The sequence below is a fragment of the Lethenteron reissneri genome, unplaced genomic scaffold (assembly GCF_015708825.2).
Source record: "Lethenteron reissneri isolate LAM-NWPU_2019-01 unplaced genomic scaffold, ASM1570882v1 scaffold_1657, whole genome shotgun sequence".
Lineage (NCBI taxonomy): Eukaryota > Metazoa > Chordata > Hyperoartia > Petromyzontiformes > Petromyzontidae > Lethenteron > Lethenteron reissneri.
This window is the reverse complement of record NW_026891396.1, coordinates 2,373-23,178: the sequence shown is the minus strand read 5'-3', so window position 1 is coordinate 23,178 and position 20,806 is coordinate 2,373. Positions and strand designations below refer to the sequence as shown.

Below are 20,806 nucleotides of genomic sequence, written 5' to 3'. Positions count from 1 at the left end.
CACCCACCCTCACCCCCCCTCACCACCCTCACCCTCCCTCACCACGCTCACCCTCCATCACCTTCCCTCACCACGCTCACCCACCCTCACCACGTTTCACCCACCCTCACCACGCTCACCACCCTCACCCACCCTTACCCACCCTCACACGCTCACCCCCCTCACCACCCTCACCACCTCACCCACCCTCACCACGCTCACCCACCCTCACCACGCTCACCCTGCCTCACCACCCTCACCCACCCTCACCACGCTCACCCACCATCACCACGCTCACCTGCCTCACCACGCTCACCCACCCTCACCACGCTCCCCTCTCTCACCACGCTCACACCTCCCTCACCACGCTCACCATCCCTCACCACGCTCACCCTCCCTCACCACGCTCACCCACCCTCACCACGCTCACCCTCCCTCACCACGCTCACCCACCCTCACCACGCTCACCCACCCTCACCACACTCACCCTCCCTCACCACGGCCCACCCTCGCTCACCCACCCTCACCACGCTCACCACGCTCACCACCCTCACCACGCTCACCACGCTCACCCACCATCACACCTACCCCTCACACGCTCACCCACCCTCACCACGCTCACCCACCCTCACCCTCGCTCACACGCTCACCCACCCTCACCACGCTCACCCTCCCTCACCACGCTCACCCACCCCACCACGCTCACCCCCCCACCACGTTCACCCTCCCTCACCACCTCACCCTCCCTCACCACGCTCACCCTCCATCACCACGCTCACCACCCTCACCACGCTCACCCCACCTCACCACGCTCACCACCTCACCACGCTCACCCTCCCTCACCACGCTCACCCACCCTCACCCTCTACACCTCACCCTCCTCACCACGCTCACCCTCCCTCACCACGCTCACCCACCCTCACCACGCTCACCCTCCCTCACCACGCTCACCCTCCCTCACCCTCCCTCACCACGCTCACCCTCACCACGCTCACCACCCTCACCCACCCTCACCCACCCTCACCACGCTCACCCACCCTCACCACCCTCACCACCCTCACCCACCCTCACCACGCTCACCCACCCTCACCACGCTCACCCTGCCTCACCACCCTCACCCACCCTCACCACGCTCACCCACCATCACCACGCTCACCCTGCCTCACCACGCTCACCCACCCTCACCACGCTCACCCTCCCTCACCACGCTCACCATCCCTCACCACGCTCACCATCCCTCACCACGCTCACCCTCCATCACCACGCTCACCCTCCCTCACCACGCTCACCACCCTCACCACGCTCACCCTCCCTCAACCACGCTCACCCTCCCTCACCACGCTCACCCACCCTCACCACGCTCACCCTCGCTCACCCACCCTCACCACGCTCACCACGGTCACCCACCCTCACCACGCTCACCCACCCTCACCACGCTCACCCCACCCTCACCACGCTCACCACGCTCACCCACCCTCACCACGCTCACCCACCCTCACCACGCTCACCCACCCTCACCACGCTCACCCACCCTCACCCTCGCTCACCACGCTCACCCACCCTCACCACGCTCACCCTCCCTCACCACGCTCACCCACCCTCAACACGCTCACCCCTGCCTCACCACGCTCACCCACCATCACCACGCTCACCCTCCCTCACCACGCTCACCCTCCCTCACCACGCTCACCCACCCTCACCACGCTCACCCTCCATCACCACGCTCACCCTCCCTCACCACGCTCACCCACCCTCACCACGCTCACCCTCCCTCACCACGCTCACCCTCCCTCACCACGCTCACCCACCCTCACCACGCTCACCCTCCCTTACCACGCCCACCCTCGCTCACCCACCCTCACCACGCTCACCACGCTCACCCACCCTCACCACGCTCACCACCCTCACCACGCTCACCCACCCTCACCACGCTCACCCACCCTCACCACGCTCACCCACCCTCACCCTCGCTCACCACGCTCACCCACCCTCACCACGCTCACCCTCCCTCACCACGCTCACCCACCCTCACCACGCTCACCCTCCCTCACCACGTTCACCCTCCCTCACCACCCTCACCCTCCCTCACCACGCTCACCCTCCATCACCACGCTCACCCCCCTCACCACGCTCACCCACCCTCACCACGCTCACCCACCCTCACCACGCTCACCCTCCCTCACCACGCTCACCCTCCCTCACCACGCTCACCCTCCCTCACCACTCTCACCTCCATCACCACGCTCACCCACGCTCACCCATGGTCGTGGTTGATGTAGCTGTGACTGTGGTTGTCTTCGTATTGGGGTGGTTGTTGTTGTTTATGCAAGTGATGTGTTTGTTGTGGTTATTGTGGATACGGTTGTTGAGGTCATGGTGGTTGTTGTTGTGGTCATCGTGGTTGTGGTGTTTGTTGTGGTTGTTGTGGTCATGGTGGTTGTTACGGTTGTTGTGGTAGTTGTGGTTGTTGTGGTTGTGATGTTGTTGCTATGGTCATGGTGGTTGTTGTGGTGGTGGGTTTTGGTTGTGGTGGTTGTTGGTGTGGTTTTGGTGGTTGTTGTGATCATGGTGGTTGTTTTTGTTGTGGTCATGGTTGTTGTGGTTGTTGTAGTTGAGCTGGTTGTTGTTTGGGTGGTTGTGGTGATTGTTGTTGTTGTTGTGGTTGTAGGCGTACGAAGAAGTGCGGCTGTCGCTGGAGAAGAGCGACGTCCAGGAAGACATCAACTGCTTCGTGAAGAGCAAGCAGACCGGGGAGCGCAAGCCTGGTACGGCACACGCGGAGACGGAGCGTTCAGTACGATCCACGTCTACCAATCTCCTCCGTTCGACCCACATGAAGACGGAGCGTTCAGTACGATCCGTATCAGCAAAGTCGTCGATTGGGCAGGTTGCACGTGGTAGTGGGGGAAAGTCTACTGGCCAACATGGCAGAGTAGGCCAAACACCCTCTCAGCTGCGTCATTTTCACCATCACATCAGCAGCAGCAGTGTACTTACAGCACTGCCCTCTGCTGCCTCCATTTGTTCGTACGTCCAACTTTACTCCCGTCAATTACAAACATGTCGTACGGCGTGTACACTAAACACGGGGAGTGGCTTTACACGTTATATAATCTCCTGTAGATGTAGATGCCACTGGTTCTTCACGTTATGCAGATGTAGATGCCACTGGTTCTTCACGTTCTGCAGATGTAGATACCACTGGTTCTTCACGTTCTGCAGATGTAGATGCCACTGGTTCATCATGTTCTGCAGATGTAGATGCCACTGGTTCTTCACGTTCTGTAGATGTAGATGCCACTGGTCTTCACGTTCTGCAGATGTAGATGCCACTGGTTTTTCACGTTCTGCAGATGTAGATGTCACTGGTTCTTCACGTTTTGCAGATGTAGATGCCATTGGTTTTTCACGTTCTGCAGATGTAGATGCCACTGGTTCTTCACGTTCTGTAGATGTAGATGACAATGGTTCTTCACGTTCTGTAGATGTAGATGTCACTGGTTCTTCACGTTCTGCAGATGTAGATGCCACTGGTTTTTCACGTTCTGCAGATGTAGATGCCACTGGTTCTTCATGTTCTGCAGATGTAGATGCCACTGGTTCTTCACGTTCTGCAGATGTAGATGCCACTGGTTCTTCATATTCTGCAGATGTAGATGCCACTGGTTCATCACGTTCTGCAGATGTAGATGCCACTGGTTCTTCACGTTCTGTAGATGTAGATGCGACTGGTTCTTCACGTTCTGCAGATGTAGATGTCACTGGTTCATCATGTTCTGCAGATGTAGATGTCACTGGTTCTTCACGTTCTGCAGATGTAGATGTCACTGGTTCTTCACGTTCTGCAGATGTAGATGTGACTGGTTCATCATGTTCTGCAGATGTAGATGCCACTGGTTCTTCACGTTCTGTATATGTAGATGCCACTGGTTCATCATGTTCTGCAGATGTAGATGTCACTGGTTCATCATGTTTTGCAGATGTAGATGCCACTGGTTCTTCACGTTCTGCAGATGTAGATGCCACTGGTTCATCATGTTCTGCAGATGTAGATGCCACTGGTTCTTCACGTTCTGTAGATGTAGATGCCACTGGTTCTTCACGTTCTGCAGATGTAGATGCCACTGGTTTTTCACGTTCTGCAGATGTAGATGTCACTGGTTCTTCACGTTTTGCAGATGTAGATGCCACTGGTTTTTCACGTTCTGCAGATGTAGATGCCACTGGTTCTTCACGTTCTGTAGATGTAGATGCCACTGGTTCTTCCCGTTCTACAGATGTAGATGCCACTGGTTCTTCACGTTCAGCAGATGTAGATGTCACTGGTTCATCATGTTCTGCAGATGTAGATGCCACTGGTTCTTCACGTTCAGCAGATGTAGATGTCACTGGTTCTTCACGTTCTGCAGATGTTGATGCCACTGGTTCTTCACGTTCTGTAGATGTAGATGTCACTGGTTCTTCACGTTCTGCAGATGTAGATGCCACTGGTTCTTCACGTTCTGCAGATGTAGATACCACTGGCTCTTCATGCTCTGCAGATGTAGATGCCACTGGTTCTTCATGTTCTGTAGATGTAGAAGCCACTGGTTCTTCACGTTCTGCAGATGTTGATGCCACTGGTTCTTCACGTTCTGTAGATGTAGATGTCACTGGTTCTTCACGTTCTGCAGATGTAGATGCCACTGGTTTTTCACGTTCTGCAGATGTAGATGCCACTGGTTCTTCATGTTCTGCAGATGTAGATGCCACTGGTTCTTCACGTTCTGCAGATGTAGATGCCACTGGTTCTTCATATTCTGCAGATGTAGATGCCACTGGTTCATCACGTTCTGCAGATGTAGATGCCACTGGTTCTTCACGTTCTGTAGATGTAGATGCCACTGGTTCTTCACGTTCTGCAGATGTAGATGTCACTGGTTCATCATGTTCTGCAGATGTAGATGTCACTGGTTCTTCACGTTCTGCAGATGTAGATGTCACTGGTTCTTCACGTTCTGCAGATGTAGATGTGACTGGTTCATCATGTTCTGCAGATGTAGATGCCACTGGTTCTTCACGTTCTGTATATGTAGATGCCACTGGTTCATCATGTTCTGCAGATGTAGATGTCACTGGTTCATCATGTTTTGCAGATGTAGATGCCACTGGTTCTTCACGTTCTGCAGATGTAGATGCCACTGGTTCATCATGTTCTGCAGATGTAGATGCCACTGGTTCTTCACGTTCTGTAGATGTAGATGCCACTGGTTCTTCACGTTCTGCAGATGTAGATGCCACTGGTTTTTCACGTTCTGCAGATGTAGATGTCACTGGTTCTTCACGTTTTGCAGATGTAGATGCCACTGGTTTTTCACGTTCTGCAGATGTAGATGCCACTGGTTCTTCACGTTCTGTAGATGTAGATGCCACTGGTTCTTCCCGTTCTACAGATGTAGATGCCACTGGTTCTTCACGTTCAGCAGATGTAGATGTCACTGGTTCATCATGTTCTGCAGATGTAGATGCCACTGGTTCTTCACGTTCAGCAGATGTAGATGTCACTGGTTCTTCACGTTCTGCAGATGTTGATGCCACTGGTTCTTCACGTTCTGTAGATGTAGATGTCACTGGTTCTTCACGTTCTGCAGATGTAGATGCCACTGGTTCTTCACGTTCTGCAGATGCAGATACCACTGGCTCTTCATGCTCTGCAGATGTAGATGCCACTGGTTCTTCATGTTCTGTAGATGTAGAAGCCACTGGTTCTTCACGTTCTGCAGATGTTGATGCCACTGGTTCTTCACGTTCTGTAGATGTAGATGTCACTGGTTCTTCACGTTCTGCAGATGTAGATGCCACTGGTTCTTCACGTTCTGCAGATGTAGATACCACTGGTTCTTCATGTTCTGCAGATGTAGATGTCACTGGTTCTTCACGTTCAGCAGATGTAGATGTCACTGGTTCTTCACGTTCTGCAGATGTTGATGCCACTGGTTCTTCACGTTCTGTAGATGTAGATGCCACTGGTTCTTCACGTTCTGCAGATGTAGATGCCACTGGTTTTTCACGTTCTGCAGATGTAGATGTCACTGGTTCTTCACGTTTTGCAGATGTAGATGCCACTGGTTTTTCACGTTCTGCAGATGTAGATGCCACTGGTTCTTCACGTTCTGTAGATGTAGATGCCACTGGTTCTTCCCGTTCTACAGATGTAGATGCCACTGGTTCTTCACGTTCAGCAGATGTAGATGTCACTGGTTCATCATGTTCTGCAGATTTAGATGCCACTGGTTCTTCACGTTCAGCAGATGTAGATGCCACTGGTTCTTCACGTTCTGCAGATGTAGATACCACTGGTTCTTCATGTTCTGCAGATGTAGATGCCACTGGTTCTTCATGTTCTGTAGATGTAGAAGCCACTGGTTCTTCACGTTCTGCAGATGTTGATGCCACTGGTTCTTCACGTTCTGTAGATGTAGATGTCACTGGTTCTTCACGTTCTGCAGATGTAGATGCCACTGGTTCTTCACGTTCTGCAGATGTAGATACCACTGGTTCTTCATGTTCTGCAGATGTAGATGTCACTGGTTCTTCACGTTCAGCAGATGTAGATGTCACTGGTTCTTCACGTTCTGCAGATGTTGATGCCACTGGTTCTTCACGTTCTGTAGATGTAGATGTCACTGGTTCTTCACGTTCTGCAGATGTAGATGCCACTGGTTCTTCACGTTCTGCAGATGTAGATACCACTGGTTCTTCATGTTCTGCAGATGTAGATGTCACTGGTTCTTCACGTTCAGCAGATGTAGATGTCACTGGTTCTTCACGTTCTGCAGATGTTGATGCCACTGGTTCTTCACGTTCTGTAGATGTAGATGTCACTGGTTCTTCACGTTCTGTAGATGCCACTGGTTCTTCATGTCCTGCAGATGTGGATGCCACTGGTTCTTCATGTTATGCAGCTATAGATGCCACTGGTTCTTCACATTCTGCAGATGTAGATGCCACTGGTTCTTCATGTTCTGTAGATGTAGATGCCACTGGTTCTTCATGTTCTGCAGATGTAGATGCTACTGGTTCTTCATGTTCTGCAGATGTAGATGCCATTGGTTGTTCACGTTCTACAGATGTAAATTCCACTGGTTCTTCACATTCTATAGATGTAGATGCCACTGATTCTTCACGTTCTGCAGATGTAGATGTCACTGATTCTTCACGTTCTTCAGATGTAGATGTCACTGGTTCTTCACGTTCTGCAGATGTTGATGCCACTGGTTCTTCACGTTCTGTAGATGTAGATGTCACTGGTTCTTCACGTTCTGCAGATGTAGATGCCACTGGTTCTTCACGTTCTGCAGATGTAGATACCACTGGTTCTTCATGTTCTGCAGATGTAGATGCCACTGGTTCTTCATGTTCTGTAGATGTAGAAGCCACTGGTTCTTCACGTTCTGTAGATGTAGATACCACTGGTTCTTCATGTTCTGCAGATGTAGATGCCACTGGTTCTTCACGTTCTGTAGATGCCACTGGTTCTTCATGTTTTGCAGATGTAGATGCCACTGGTTCTTCACGTTATACAGATGTAGATGCCACTGGTTCTTCACATTCTGCAGATGTAGATGCCACTGGTTCTTCATGTTCTGCAGATGTGGATGCCACTGGTTCTTCATGTTATGCAGCTATAGATGCCACTGGTTCTTCACATTCTGCAGATGTAGATGCCACTGGTTCTTCATGTTCTGTAGATGTAGATGCCACTGGTTCTTCATGTTCTGCAGATGTAGATGCTACTGGTTCTTCATGTTCTGCAGATGTAGATGCCATTGGTTCTTCACGTTCTACAGATGTAAATTCCACTGGTTCTTCACATTCTATAGATGTAGATGCCACTGATTCTTCACGTTCTGCAGATGTAGATGTCACTGATTCTTCACGTTCTTCAGATGTAGATGCCACTGGTTCTTCACGTTCTATAGATGTAGATGCCACTGATTCTTCACGTTCTGCAGATGTAGATGCCACTGGTTCTTCACGTTCTGCAGATGTAGATGCCACTGGTTCTTCACGTTCTGCAGATGTAGATGCCACTGGTTTTTCACATTCTGCAGATATAGATGCCACTGGTTCTTCATGTTCTACAGATGTAGATGCCACTGGTTCTTCACGTTCTACAGATGTAGATGCCACTGGTTCTTCATGTTCTACAGATGTAGATGCCACTGGTTCTTCACATTCTGCAGATGTAGATGCCACTGGTTCTTCACGTTCTACAGATGTAGATGCCACTGGTTCTTCATGTTCTACAGATGTAGATGCCACTGGTTCTTCATGTTCTACAGATGTAGATGCCACTGGTTCTTCACGTTCTACAGATGTAGATGCCACTGGTTCTTCATGTTCTACAGATGTAGATGCCACTGGTTCTTCATGTTCTACAGATGTAGATGCCACTGGTTCTTCACGTTCTACAGATGTAGATGCCACTTCTTCATCTTTATGTTCTACAGATGTAGATGCCACTGGTTCTTCATGTTCTACAGATGTAGATGCCACTGGTTCTTCACGTTCTACAGATGTAGATGCCACTTCTTCATCTTCATGTTCTACAGATGTAGATGCCACCACCACCATCTATTGCGTGGCGGTTGAACTTACGACTCTCGGTCCGAATAGGCAACTGGACATACGCACTGGTTTGTTCGTATCTCTGAAAGTTCGTAAGTAGAATATTCGTAAGTCGAGGAGTCCAACGACTACTACAACGTGTTAAACCAGCTTAGTTTATAGTTCATATCACAGAACTACCTCGGAGCTGCCAATCTCCATCACGTGACCTCTGCTCTCCACCACCAGAGGGCATCGCTTCCCCACGCGCCCTGCCACGGAGTCACGTGTCCTGCGTCTCAAGAGCCGATCCCTATAATGGTGTCGTCTCGAGAGCTGATGAGTTTATGGGTCTCTGTGTGACTCAAATGGGTCTCTGTGTGAGTCTGTGGGTTTCTGTATGAGTCTATGGGTCTCTGTGTGAGTCTATGGGTCTCTATGTGAGTCTGTGGGTCTGGGTCTCTGTGTGAGTCTATGGGTCTCTGTGTGAGTCTGTGGGTCTCTGTGTGAGTCTGTGGGTCTCTGTGTGAGTCTATGGGTCTCTGTGTGAGTCTATGGATCTCTACGTGAATCTATGGGTCTCTGTGTGAGTCTATGGGTCTATGTGTGGTGAGTCTATGGGTTTCTGTGTGGTGAGTATATGTCTCTCTGTGTGGTGAGTCTATGGCTCTGAGAACGCGGCAGTGGTTGGGGTTGAACCCGGAGTGGAGCCCAGGATCTCAGCGGCTCCGCAACGACGAGCTGCCCGGCCACCTCGTTGGCGATGACCCTCGTGCCCCCTTCGACCCCCGTGCTCCCCATGACCCCATGCCCCCGTGACTCCTATAACCCAGTGACCCCCGTGACCTCTGTGACCCCCGTGCCCCCCGTGACCTCTGTGACCCCCGTGACCCCATGTCGATGTGTCCCCAGATCCGTTTGTGTACGAGGGCTCCACCTTGATGCTGACGACCTGCGCCGGCTTGCAGAGCAACGCCGCCAGGAAGCCCCCGTGAGGCCTCGCCCCAACAGCCACTCATCAGCATCATCGCCGTCGCCGTCACCATCGCCATCATCACCATCATCACCATCATCACCATCACCGTTGTCATCACGATCACCGTCACCATTACAAACGTGATCACCATTGCCATCATCGTCACTATCGTCATCACCATCATCATCACCATCATTGCCATCGTCAGCACCATTGTCATCACCGTGATCACCATTATTATAGCCATCACCATTACCATCATCATCACCATCATCACCATCGCTGTCATCACCGTCACCATCATCATCACCATCATTATAGCCATCACCATTACCATCATCATCACCATCATTATAGCCATCACCATTACCATCATCATCACCATCATCGCCATCGTCATCACCATCGTCATCACCATCATTATAGCCATCACCATTACCATCATCATCACCATCACTGTCACCATCGCCATCACTGTCACCATAATCATCATCATCACTATCGCCATGAACATCGCCCCTACCCTGAAACGACCACAGGCTGTGTCTGTGCAACAAAGCATTGTCATCCTCGTTAACATCGTTAGCATTCTGGTTATTATTGTCATCATATCATTATCATTTTAATAATTAGCAAAATCATATTCATCATCGTTATCTTCATCATCATCTTACCTAATAGCTGCTGCTGCAGCATCAACATCATAGTCGTTTGGTGACGACGGTGACGGTAATGATGATGGTGACAGTGATGGTGATGCTGATGATGATGGTGATGATGATGGTGACAATGATGCTGACGCTGATAATGATGGTGGCGAGAATGACGATGATGACGATGTTGGTGATTTTGATGACGATGTTGATGACGACGACGATTGTGATGACGACGACGACGATGATGATGATGGTGGCGACGACGATGATGACGATGGTGATGACGACGACGACGATGATGGTGGCAATGGCTCTCTGTGATTTCCCAGGCTTCACCACGTGCCCAAGGACGAGCCCCCTCTGTCTCTCGGTGAGAAACCCTTGCGGCTCTGAGCACGTGCCGTGGTCTCTCCACTGCTGGACTATCGCCGCTGCCCCACTCGCGTTGCCACCGCTCACCGCTCACCGCTGCCCCACTCGCGTGGCCACCGCTCACCGCTCACCACTCACCCACTCGCGTGGCCACCGCTCACCACGAGCCGATCGCCGTTGGCCTCGGCACGCGGCTCTGCGTTCGCCGGATTTGTATGACGACAACGACGACGACAAGAATCACTTTCATGACATTCATAACGCGCGAGACTTTGGCCGACAGGTCAACAACTCCAAGGCGCGAGCTAATTCCGTCACCGCGGCCACATCGTAGAGTATGAGGGCTCCACCACATCGTAGATCACGAGGGCTCCACCACATCGTAGAGCACGAGGGCTCCACCACATCGTAGAGCACGAGGGCCCCACCACATCGTAGATCACGAGGGCTCCACCACATCGTAGATCACGAGGGCTCCACCACATCGTAGATCACGAGGGCCCTACCACATCGTAGAGCACGAGGGCTCCACCACATCGTAGAGCACGAGGGCTCCACCACATCGTAGAGCACGAGGGCTCCACCACATCGTAGAGCACGAGGGCTCCACCACATCGTAGAGCACGAGGGCTCCACCACATCGTAGAGCACGAGGGCTCCACCACATCGTAGAGCACGAGGGCTCCACACTCGCAGCCTCGCCCTGCTCTCACGCGAGAGGAGCGTTCGCGTTCCAGAAGAACGCCACATTATGGAAACAGCCGCGGTGATGACGCCACAGTGGTGATGACGTCACGGTGGTTATGACGTCATAGTGGTGATGACGTCACAGTGGGAGATGACGACGCCTCAGTGGTGATGACGCCTCAGTGGTGATGACGCCACAGTGGTGATGACGTCACAGTGGTGATGACGTCACGGTGGTGATGACGTCACGGTGGTGATGACGCCTCAGTGGTTATGACGTCACAGCGGTGATGACGTCACAGTGGTGATGACGTCACAGTGGTGACGACGTCACGGTGGTGGCGACGCCTGGGCGGTGATGACGTCACAGCGGTGATGACGTCACAGTGGTGATGACGTCACAGTGGTGATGACGTCACGGTGGTGATGACGTCACGGTGGTGATGACGTCACGGTGGTGATGACGCCACAGTGGTGATGACGTCACAGCGGTGATGACGTCACAGTGGTGATGACGTCACAGTGGTGACGACGTCACGGTGGTGACGACGCCTGGGCGGTGATGACGTCACAGCGGTGATGACGTCACAGTGGTGATGACGTCACAGTGGTGATGACGTCACGGTGGTGATGACGTCACGGTGGTGATGACGCCTCAGTGGTGATGACGCCACAGTGGTGATGACGTCACAGTGGTGATGACGTCACGGTGGTGATGACGTCACGGTGGTGATGACGCCTCAGTGGTGATGACGTCACAGCGGTGATGACGTCACAGTGGTGATGCCGTCACAGTGGTGACGACGTCACGGTGGTGACGACGCCTGGGCGGTGATGACGTCACAGCGGTGATGACGTCACAGTGGTGATGACGTCACAGTGGTGACGACGCCACGGCTGTGACTCGCGACCCGCGAGCTTCTCCGCCTTCGATTCCATCTCCCCGGCGGCGGCGGCTCACGACTGGGTCCCGCCTCGTGGCGGAGTGCAGGGGACTCGCACCTCCCCCTCCTGCTGCTGCTGCTGCTGCTGCTGCTCCTCCTGCTGCTGCTGCTGCTGCTCCTCCTGCTGCTGCTGCAGCTGCTGCTGCTGCTGCTGCTGCTCCTGCTGCAGCTGCTGCTGCTGCTCCTCCTTCTGCTGCTGCTGCTCCTCCTGCTCCTGCTGCTGCTGCTCCTGCTGCTGCTGCTCCTGCTGCTGCTGCTCCTGCTGCTCCTCCTCCTCCTGCTGCTGCTCCTCCTCCTCCTGCTGCAGCTGCGAGCGTCGAGGAGTTGGGCCCCAGCATCTGTGGTGGGGGGGGGAGAGGCAGGGGGAGTTGTCCACCCCTTTGACGACGTCGTTATCATGATAACGACGTCGTCATCATGATAACGACGTCGTCATCATGATGACGATGCCATCACCATCATAATAACGATGCCATCACGATCATTATGGTAACGATGTAATCATCATGATAACGATGTAATCATCATGATAACGATGCCATCACCGTCATCATCGCCATCATCGTCATCACCGCCACGGCGATTTTGTCGAGAGCCCAAAACAGCTGTCGAGGCGCCCCGCCACGTCCCATCAGCGGGCGAGCGGCCGCACGATTTGTTGTTGTTGTTGTTTGTTGTTGTTGGCAAGAAGAAAGAAACAGAGAGAAGATGGAGACAAATACAATCCCCCCCCCCTCCGCTACTGAGGTTGACGTTGATTCGGCGCGGCGACTCCGAGCGGCTCGTTAGCGAGCGCTCAACGTGGCAACAATTACCGGCGCTACCTCTGACCCCACCCCCCCTCTCGCCAGCACCCCCACCCTACGCCCCACCCCCTCTCGCCAGCCCCCCCGCACGCCCCACCCCCGTCAGTGGCTCCGACCTCCCGACCTCTCGACCTCTCGCTGCCCCCCCCCCCCCCCCCCAGACACGGCCCTCTACGCCACCGTGGGGCCCGAGCGGGCGGTGGCCGTGGCGCCCGCGGCGCCGCCCAGGGCCGGGCCGCGTGCGCGCCGCCAGAGCCCCTGCGCCAGCGAGCTCTACGTGGTGACGCACGACTTCACCTCGCGGGTACCTCGCAACGACCTCACGCCACGACCTCACACTTGACGTGACGTCACGCCGACGTCACGCTTGACGTCACGGCGACGTCAAGCCGGACGTCACGCTTGACGTCCGGCTTTACGTCCGGCTTCCCAACCGTTGGCGTCGTCGTCGCCGATGCCAATGAGTGGCGATTGTTGGTGGTGGTGCTGGTGGTGGTGCTGCTGTTGGTGCTAGTGGTGCTGGTGGTGGTGCTGGTGGTGGTGCTGGTGGTGGTGGTGCTGGTGGTAGTGGTGGTGGTGGTGCTGCTGGTGCTGCTGTTGGTGCTAGTGGTGGTGGTGGTGCTGGTGGTGGTGCTGGTGGTGGTGCTGGTGGTGGTGCTGCTGTTGGTGCTAGTGGTGGTGGTGGTGCTGGTGGTAGTGGTGGTGCTGGTTGTGGTGCTGGTGGTTGTGGTGGTGCTGGTGGTGCTGGTAGTGGTGGTGCTGGCTTGCGAGAGGCTTGCGGAGCCCCAATGCAGTTTCAGGAAAGGGCGGTCCTGCACAGATGCCATATTTTTTGTCCGTCTGCTACAGCAGAGGTGTAGGGAATTCCAACAAGACCTACATCTCTGCTTTATTGACCTGGTCAAGGCCTATGATACCATCAGTAGGCCTGGGCTCTGGGTTGTTCTTCGTGCTTTCAGAGTCCCTGACCACCTGCTCACGCTCATTAAGGACCTTCATGATGGTGAGCAGGCCCGGGTAAAACTACGTGGCCGGGAGTCAGAGCCATTTCCTGTACACCTTGGGGTGCGACAGGGATGTCCTCTGGCTCCCACATTATTTAACATCTATTTCGACCGCGTAGTTCGTGAAGCCTTTAGTAGCTGTACCGAAGGAATTTCCATTTGGTACAGATACAATGGGAGGCTGATCGATGCCCGGGTGCGGTCAAGGGATGGCTCCCTATTGGTCAACCACGTTATGTATGCTGACGATCTGGTAATTGCAGCTCAGAAGAGGAGTTGGAGGTGCTGCTGCTGAAACTGGAGTGTGCCACTAAGAGGTGGGGACTTACCATCAGTCCGACCAAAACGAAGCACCTGCCTGGGTATTTTATACTATCGGGCACTCTACCCCCACAACTCCCAATCGGTGATGGGGCAGTTGTTGAGAGAGTGGAGAGTTTCCCATACCTGGGCAGTTTGCTCATGACCGGCTCCGGTTTAACAATAGAGGTCTCACTCCGAATCAGTCGAGCGGCATTATCTTTTCATCGGTTGCGTGACACTGTGTGGAAGCTACCTGGTCTTTCGCTCCACACGAAGCTTCGGGTCTTCTCGGCCACAGTTATTCCCTCCCTTCTCTACGCTTGCGAAAACGTGGACCCCCCTAATTGAACATCATCGCCGGTTAGAAATATTTAGGCTGGCCTGCCTACGATCAATCCTGGGGTTAACCAGGCTGGATTGTGTGAGGAGCTCACGAATCCTCGAAAGATCTGGACAAAGTCCCATCAGTGAGCACCTCCGGCAGGCAAGACTGTGTTGGCTGGGCCATGTAGCCCGCATGCCCAGCCACCGCATGCCGAAACAGCTTTTGTTTGACCGGATCGAGGGGGCTAAATGGGCGTGGCACGGGCTAGAGAAGAGATGGAGTGATGTGGTACAGGAGGACGTGGAGCTGAGTGGACTTGCCGATGACCGGTACCAGCGGTGTCAAGATCGGCCTCTGTGGAGGAGGCTCGTGAAGGACGCTACTGGGCAGTTGGAGGCAGTCGCCCTCCAACAACAACGGAGGGCGGAGGAGCGATGCTCACAACAACCAGCGGAGCGCCCGGTGGATAAAGCACAGCAAGTTGGTACAGTAAGGGGCACAGGAGGTGCATCAGCCACTCATTTCAGTCAGTCGACCTGTGGCACCTGGGTCTGCCCCGTGACCTCCTGCCAGCGGGCGTTCAATACTTCACCTGGCCTCAAGGTGCACATAGCCTGGCACAAGCGTCGTGGTGACGTCACCGCCACTTCGTGGCAAATGGCGGTTGTTGTTGGTGGTGGTGGTGGAGGTGCTGTTGGTGTCTGCTGCTAAGCATCGTTAGTTAAGAGTTAGTTTTTAGTGCCCGTGTCACAAGACATCACAGGATCGTAGAACGCCAGGACATGGGGCTCAGGCGCCACGGTGGGAGTGGTGGGCACGGTGGGGGACGGAGTGGTTACCTCCCCGTTGCCTGCGTACCAGGCGAGTGAGTCAAAATCTTCTAGCCACAGTGGCGGTCCACAAAAGCAGAAGCAAAAACTGCAAAAGAAACGCAGCCGAGGCAGTGGTGGCGGCAGCAGGAGCGGTGCCACGTGGGCGCAGAGCGACGGGCGCGACGTGACATCGAGGCGGTGAAGTCGCGGCTCAGCGCGTCAGGAGCAGCGGGGGGTGGACGTGGACGTGGAAGCTGCGCGGGGTCGGGGGGGGCGGATTTTTTTTGCGACAGAGATGAGCTCACGGACGAGTGGCGCGAGAAGATTGGGGAACCGAACTGGCGGCAGCCGTCGTGCCCACCGCGGCGCCGTGGCACCCCCCACCCCACATGCTCCGAGGGCCACGCGGCGCCGCCCTCGCTCTGCCCCCCCCACCCCCCCGCGTGGCGACGGGCGGCTTGCCGCGTGGCGTCGGCCCGAAACTCACTCCAAGCGCTCCCTGCCTTGGCTGCCGCTCCTTCGCTGGTCTCGACCATCGCCCACAGTGCCTGCCCTTGCCACCACTCCCACCGCTCCCACCACTCCCACCACTCTCACGATGGTGCTGTACTTGTAACTAATTGGCACGTTCTGTTTACGTGACAAACCTTAATAATTGGCTGTGTCGGGTGGTGGCGGGTTTAACGACATATTTATATTTACTCGATCAAACCCAAAAAACAACCTGTGTAATGGATGATATTGGTCGCGAAAGCCTACCACGTGTTAAACTCTTAACTAATTATAATTAACTATTTTTATTTAACCAGGTAAGGCCCTTGAGCTCTGTAGCTCTTTTTCAGAAGTGACCTGGCCATCACAATTGGCATCCCAATGAAGTGGCTGATTATTGAGAGCATCAGCCACATACTCTCAAGGCGTGATGTTGATTCTTAATGTGTCGGGGAAAACCCAGAGGACCCGGAGAAAAACCCACGCGACCACTGGGAGAGAGAGACATGCAAACTCCAAATATACAACTGGCATCAGGTTTCGTAATCAAACCCACAACCTCATGTATACCAGGCAAGGTAGTTAACATCTCCTAACCACTGTGATGATGATGATGAGAGAGCTGCAACCTCCAAATATACAGCAGGCGTCAGGGTTGGGATCGAACCCACGACCTCCTGTACACCAGGCGAGGTAGTCAACATCTCCTCGCCACCATGGCGGCTGGTAGTCCACTATGTGCCGGCCTCGCGGTACCGCACGGCCACTCGGTGGGTGGGTAATGGGATCATCGCCCCCCTCCCCCCTCCTGGCAGGCCGACGCCCGCTCGCTGGCCACGTGCCGCGGACTCGCCTTGTGCTGGAAAGGGGCACTTGGGGGTCCCCTCGGCGAGACCACGTAGCAGCCATCATAGCCCCCCCCCCCCGCCCCCCTATTGGCAAGACAGGAGAAGAAGCAGCAGTAGAGAGCGCTGGGAAACTGTTGCTGCTCCCCTGGGAACGTTTGTAGGATCTGTGATGGAACGTTTGTGGGATCTGTGTTTGTGGGGTCTGTGGTGGAATGTTTGTGGGGTCTGTGATGGAATGTTTGTGGGATTTGTGATGTCAGAATCAGAATCAGAAACGGTTTTAATCGCCATGTAAGTTTGCACAAACAAGGAATTCACTATGACGGGACGGTGCATACATTGAACAAGTAGGAATTATAACTTATATAAAAGGTATACACTCTAACTATACTAACGTTACAAAGTATAAGTAATACTAAAGGGCTAAAATCTTTAAAATTATGAATAAGTAGACCTTATAAAATGCGAAATGTAAAATGTTAATAAGCCGCATTAAACAATCTTAAAATACAAAAATACAAATAAGAGTACACGTTGTAAGTATGGAAAGGTGTAATTATGTAGATAAAATGTTATAGTAAGTGTAACAGTCATTTTAAGTGTAAAAATCATTTTAAGCCCTTGGCCTTGTTGAGGAGGCCAACAGCAGATGGGAAAAAAACAGTTTTTGTGACGTGAGGTTTTGGTCTTGATGGACCGCAGCCTTCTGCCGGAGGGGAGTATCTGGAACAGAGAGTATCCAGGGTGCGAGGAATCGTCCGCAATCTTCCTCGCTCGCCTCAGGGTCCTCAAAGTGTGCAGGTCCTCAAGGGTTGGTAGATTACAGCCAATCACCTTCTCAGCAGTGCGGATGATACGCTGCAGTCTGCTCTTGTCCTTGGCAGTTGCAGCAGCGTACCAGACGGTGATGGAGGAGGTGAGGATGGACTCAATGATGGCTGTATAGAAGCACACCATCATTGTCTTTGGCAGATTAAATTTCTTCAGCTGCCTTAGGAAGTACATTCTCTGTTGAGCTCTCTTGATAAGGGAGCTGATGTTCAGTTCCCACTTGAGGTCCTGGGAAAGAATAGTGCCCAGGAAGCGGAAGGACTCAACATTGGTGACTGGGGAGTCGCACAGGGTGATGGGGGTGAGTGGGGCTGTATTCTTCCTGAAGTCCACAACCATCTCCACGGTCTTAAGAGCATTACGCTCCAGGTTGTTCTGGCTACACCAGGTCACCAGGTTGTCAGCTTCCCTCCTATAGTCAGACTCATCCCCATCAGAGATGAGCCCAATGAGGGTGGTGTCATCCGCAAACTTCAAGAGTTTGACGGACTGGTGACTGGAGGTGCAGCTGTTGGTGTACAGGGTGAATAGCAGAGGGGAAAGGACGCAGCCCTGAGAAGATCCGGTGCTGATTGACCTGGCGGCAGAAACGTGTGATCCCAGTTTGACACACTGCTTCCTGTCAGACAGGAAGTCTGTGATCCATCTGCAGGTGGAGTCTGGCACGTTCAGCAGGGAGAGCTTGTCCTGAAGCAGGCTAGGAATGATGGTGTTAAAAGCCGAGCTAAAGTCCACAAACAGGATCCTGGCGTAGGATGCTGTGGAGTCCAGATGCTGTAGGGTGAAGTGGAGGGCCATGTTAACTGCGTCATCCACAGACCTGTTGGCTCTGTAGGCAAACTGAAGGGGGTCCAGTAGAGGGTCTGTGATGGCTTTGAGGTGTGCCAGGACCAGGCGCTCAAAAGACTTCATTACCACGGAGGTAAGGGCGATGGGTCTGTAATCATTTAATCCTGTTGGCCTTGGCTTTTTGGGCACTGGAATGATGATGGAGGACTTGAGACAGGCTGGTACATGACATGTCTCCATGGAGGTGGTAAAGATGTTGGTGAACACTGGAGACGGCTGGTCCGCGCAGTGCCTGAGGGTGGCTGGAGAGACAGAGTCCGGCCCAGCTGCTTTGTGTGGGTTCTGCCTCTTGAAAAGTTTTTTTACTTCTCCCTCCTGAATGGAGATAGTTGTCTCTGTAGTGGGGGGTGGGATAGGGGCCTCTTGGGTGGGAAGGGGTAGTTCAGGACAGTCCAATTGTCTTTCAAATCTGCAGTAGAACTCGTTCAGGTCGTGGGATCTGTGATGGAATGTTTGTGGGATTTGTGATAGAACGTTTGTGGAATCTAGGATGGAATGTTAGTGGAATATGTGGTAGAATGTTTGTGGGATCTGTGATGTAACGTTTGTGGGATTTGTGAAGGGACGTTTGTGGGATCTTTGGTAGAATGTTTGTGGGATCTGTGATGGAACATTTGTGGAATCTAGGATGGAATATTTGTGGCATCTCTGGTGAAATGTTAGTGGGATCTCTGGTGGAATGTTTGTGGGGTCTGCGACGTCCCCAGGTGGAGCCGGAGATGTCGGTGATTCAAGGCGATGTGGTGGCGTCGCTGGGAGACGCGTCGGGCGGCTGGATGCTCGTCAGCCTGGGCGGCCAAGAGGGCTTCGTGCCCTTCGATTACCTGAAGCCCAAGTAGCGCCAGCTGGAGCCACGGCACACAACGCCACAGGGCATCACACCACGTCACACCACGCCACGTCGCGTCACACCACGTCACACCACGTCACATCACGCCACGTCGCGTCACATCAGGCCACGTCACATCACGTCACACCACGTCACACCACGTCACACCACGTCACACCACGTCACACGTCGTCACACCACGTCGCGTCACATCACGCCACGTCACATCACCTCACACCACCTCACACCACGTCACACCACCTCACACCACCTCACACCACGTCACACCACGTCACACCACCTCACACCACCTCACACCACGTCACACACCACGTCACACACCACGTCACACCACGTCACACACCACGTCACACCACGTCACACCACGTCGCGTCACGTCACACCACGGCACACCAGAGCAAGACTGCCACGTGTGCGCGTGTGTGTGTGTGCGTCCCCTGTGTAAATCACCGCGCAGGGGTATCGGAAGCTAAGCTGGAAGGAGCCTGGTTAGTCCTGGGATGGGCGATCACGGTGTGGGCTGCGAGGTGGCCTGCAGGTGGCGGTACAGCAGTCGATCGCTAAATCCATCGAACATTTGAATATGACCCCCTCTTATACGGTTAATGCACAGCACCCCGACAATAGCGGCTGGGTGATGATGCCTCTGCTGCTGTTTGCAATGCGGTGGAGTGAAGGACGCTGCTGCTGGGCAGTGGGAGGCAGTCGCCCTCCAGCAACAGCGGAGGGCAGAGGAGCAGTCTCTGGGGTCACGTGTGACGTCGGTGGGGGGGGGGGCACGCGGGGGATGTTACAGAAGTCAGTTTAACACGTAGGAGGCTTTCGCGACCAATATCATCTATAATGGAGGTTTCTTGGGTTAGATCGCGTCAGTATATGAATGTGTCGTTAAAACCCGCCACGTCAGTGTTGTGGCTTGGCTCTCCGGCACACCGGTTAGTGCTGTACTAGTGACGAATTGGCCACGTTCTGTTTACGTGACAACCCTTACTCGTTGGCTGTGTCGGGTGGTGGTGGGTTTTAACGACACATTTATATATTTACGCGATCTCACCCAAAAAAAACTCTCTATTATGGGTTACAGAAGTCGTTGTGGGGCTAAACGAACATGTACGTTCAGGAGTATGAAAAAACACACGATAACGAAATGCAATGATTTATAACAATAATAAAACAGTTAACATTCACGACGGTGTTGGGTTTTCTCCCGCGTGGTGATGCTGGTGGAGGAGGAGGAGGTGGTGGAGGTGGAGGAGGTAGAGGAGGAGGTGGAGGAGGAGGTGGAGGAGGAGGTGGAGGAGGAGGTAGAGGGAGGAGGTGGAGGAGGAGGTGGAGGAGGAGGTGGAGGAGGAGGAGGTGGAGGAGGAGTGATCGGATTCGCAGGCGGATGGTGGAGAGGTCAGGAAGGAGCAGGAGGGTGCCGACTCGGATCCCGACACAGACACTGCGAGACGAGTAGAGGGCGCACGTGGGGAGAGAGAGC

At 53.8% G+C, this 20,806-nt stretch overlaps 1 protein-coding gene across 1 annotated transcript; it reads left to right on the top strand.

Annotated features, from left to right (window-relative positions):
* The first annotated feature begins 2,144 nt into the window (after nt 1-2,144).
* Nucleotides 2,145-20,510, top strand: LOC133339211 (uncharacterized protein B0303.7-like). Its single transcript, XM_061547362.1, has 5 exons — nt 2,145-2,744; nt 9,481-9,559; nt 10,530-10,570; nt 13,171-13,313; nt 19,181-20,510. The coding sequence occupies exons 2-5, from the start codon at nt 9,510-9,512 to the stop codon at nt 19,310-19,312; spliced, it is 366 nt and encodes a 121-aa protein (XP_061403346.1). The 5' UTR covers nt 2,145-2,744; nt 9,481-9,509; the 3' UTR covers nt 19,313-20,510.
* The last annotated feature ends 296 nt before the right edge of the window (nt 20,511-20,806 follow it).